Source organism: Camelina sativa, chromosome 18 (assembly GCF_000633955.1).
Source record: "Camelina sativa cultivar DH55 chromosome 18, Cs, whole genome shotgun sequence".
NCBI lineage: Eukaryota > Viridiplantae > Streptophyta > Magnoliopsida > Brassicales > Brassicaceae > Camelina > Camelina sativa.
The window spans coordinates 8,280,100-8,280,664 of record NC_025702.1 but is presented as its reverse complement, the minus strand read 5'-3'; the positions used below and the strand labels follow the sequence as shown (position 1 = coordinate 8,280,664).

The 565-nt window shown below is 44.4% G+C and overlaps 1 protein-coding gene across 1 annotated transcript in view; it reads right to left on the bottom strand.

The window, feature by feature from the left end:
- The window catches only part of LOC104763239, a 5,926-nt gene continuing 5,596 nt past the window's right edge, over positions 236 to 565 (bottom strand). Inside the window, exon 4 of the mRNA XM_010486642.1 lies at positions 236 to 435. Within this exon, the coding sequence (XP_010484944.1) occupies positions 236 to 435 (200 nt within the window). The remainder of the gene's footprint in view (positions 436 to 565) is intronic.

The window sequence follows — 565 nt, the reverse complement described above, 5'->3', positions numbered from 1 at the left end:
CACCATCCAAACCTGACGGGCCGGAGGACACCTGATTTAACTGTATATAACCCTGTTTTCGTGAAGTGCCAACCGAAGGGATCATCCTTCTGGTTACTACCCAAAGGTATAGCCCCTATCAAATCAACGTCCAGTGGATCAAAATGCTCATTAAGCATATCCATACGCCAAGTATTTGTCTGTCGATCAATTAACTGATTCATTTGAAGAGAAAGGTCCTTTACCAGGCCCTTACTTAAAGCTGGTCTCGGGAATTGAGCTGGTACCCAAGGGTCAGACCATACAGAAATGGTGTCCCCGGAGCCAACCCGTTTAATAAGTCCTTTATTAACCAGAGAGCGAGCTGAACAAATACTCCTCCAGCCATAGGAGGGAGAGTATGACCTAATCGGATCCATAGGATGCGTATTCCTATAATATCTACTTTTAAAAACCCTGGCAAACAGTGAGTCCGGAACATCAATCAGACGCCACAATTGCTTAGCCAATAACGCCGAGTTAAAGTCATCCACATTTCTAAATCCAAGTCCACCCAATTGTTTGCTAACACACAATTTCTCCCATG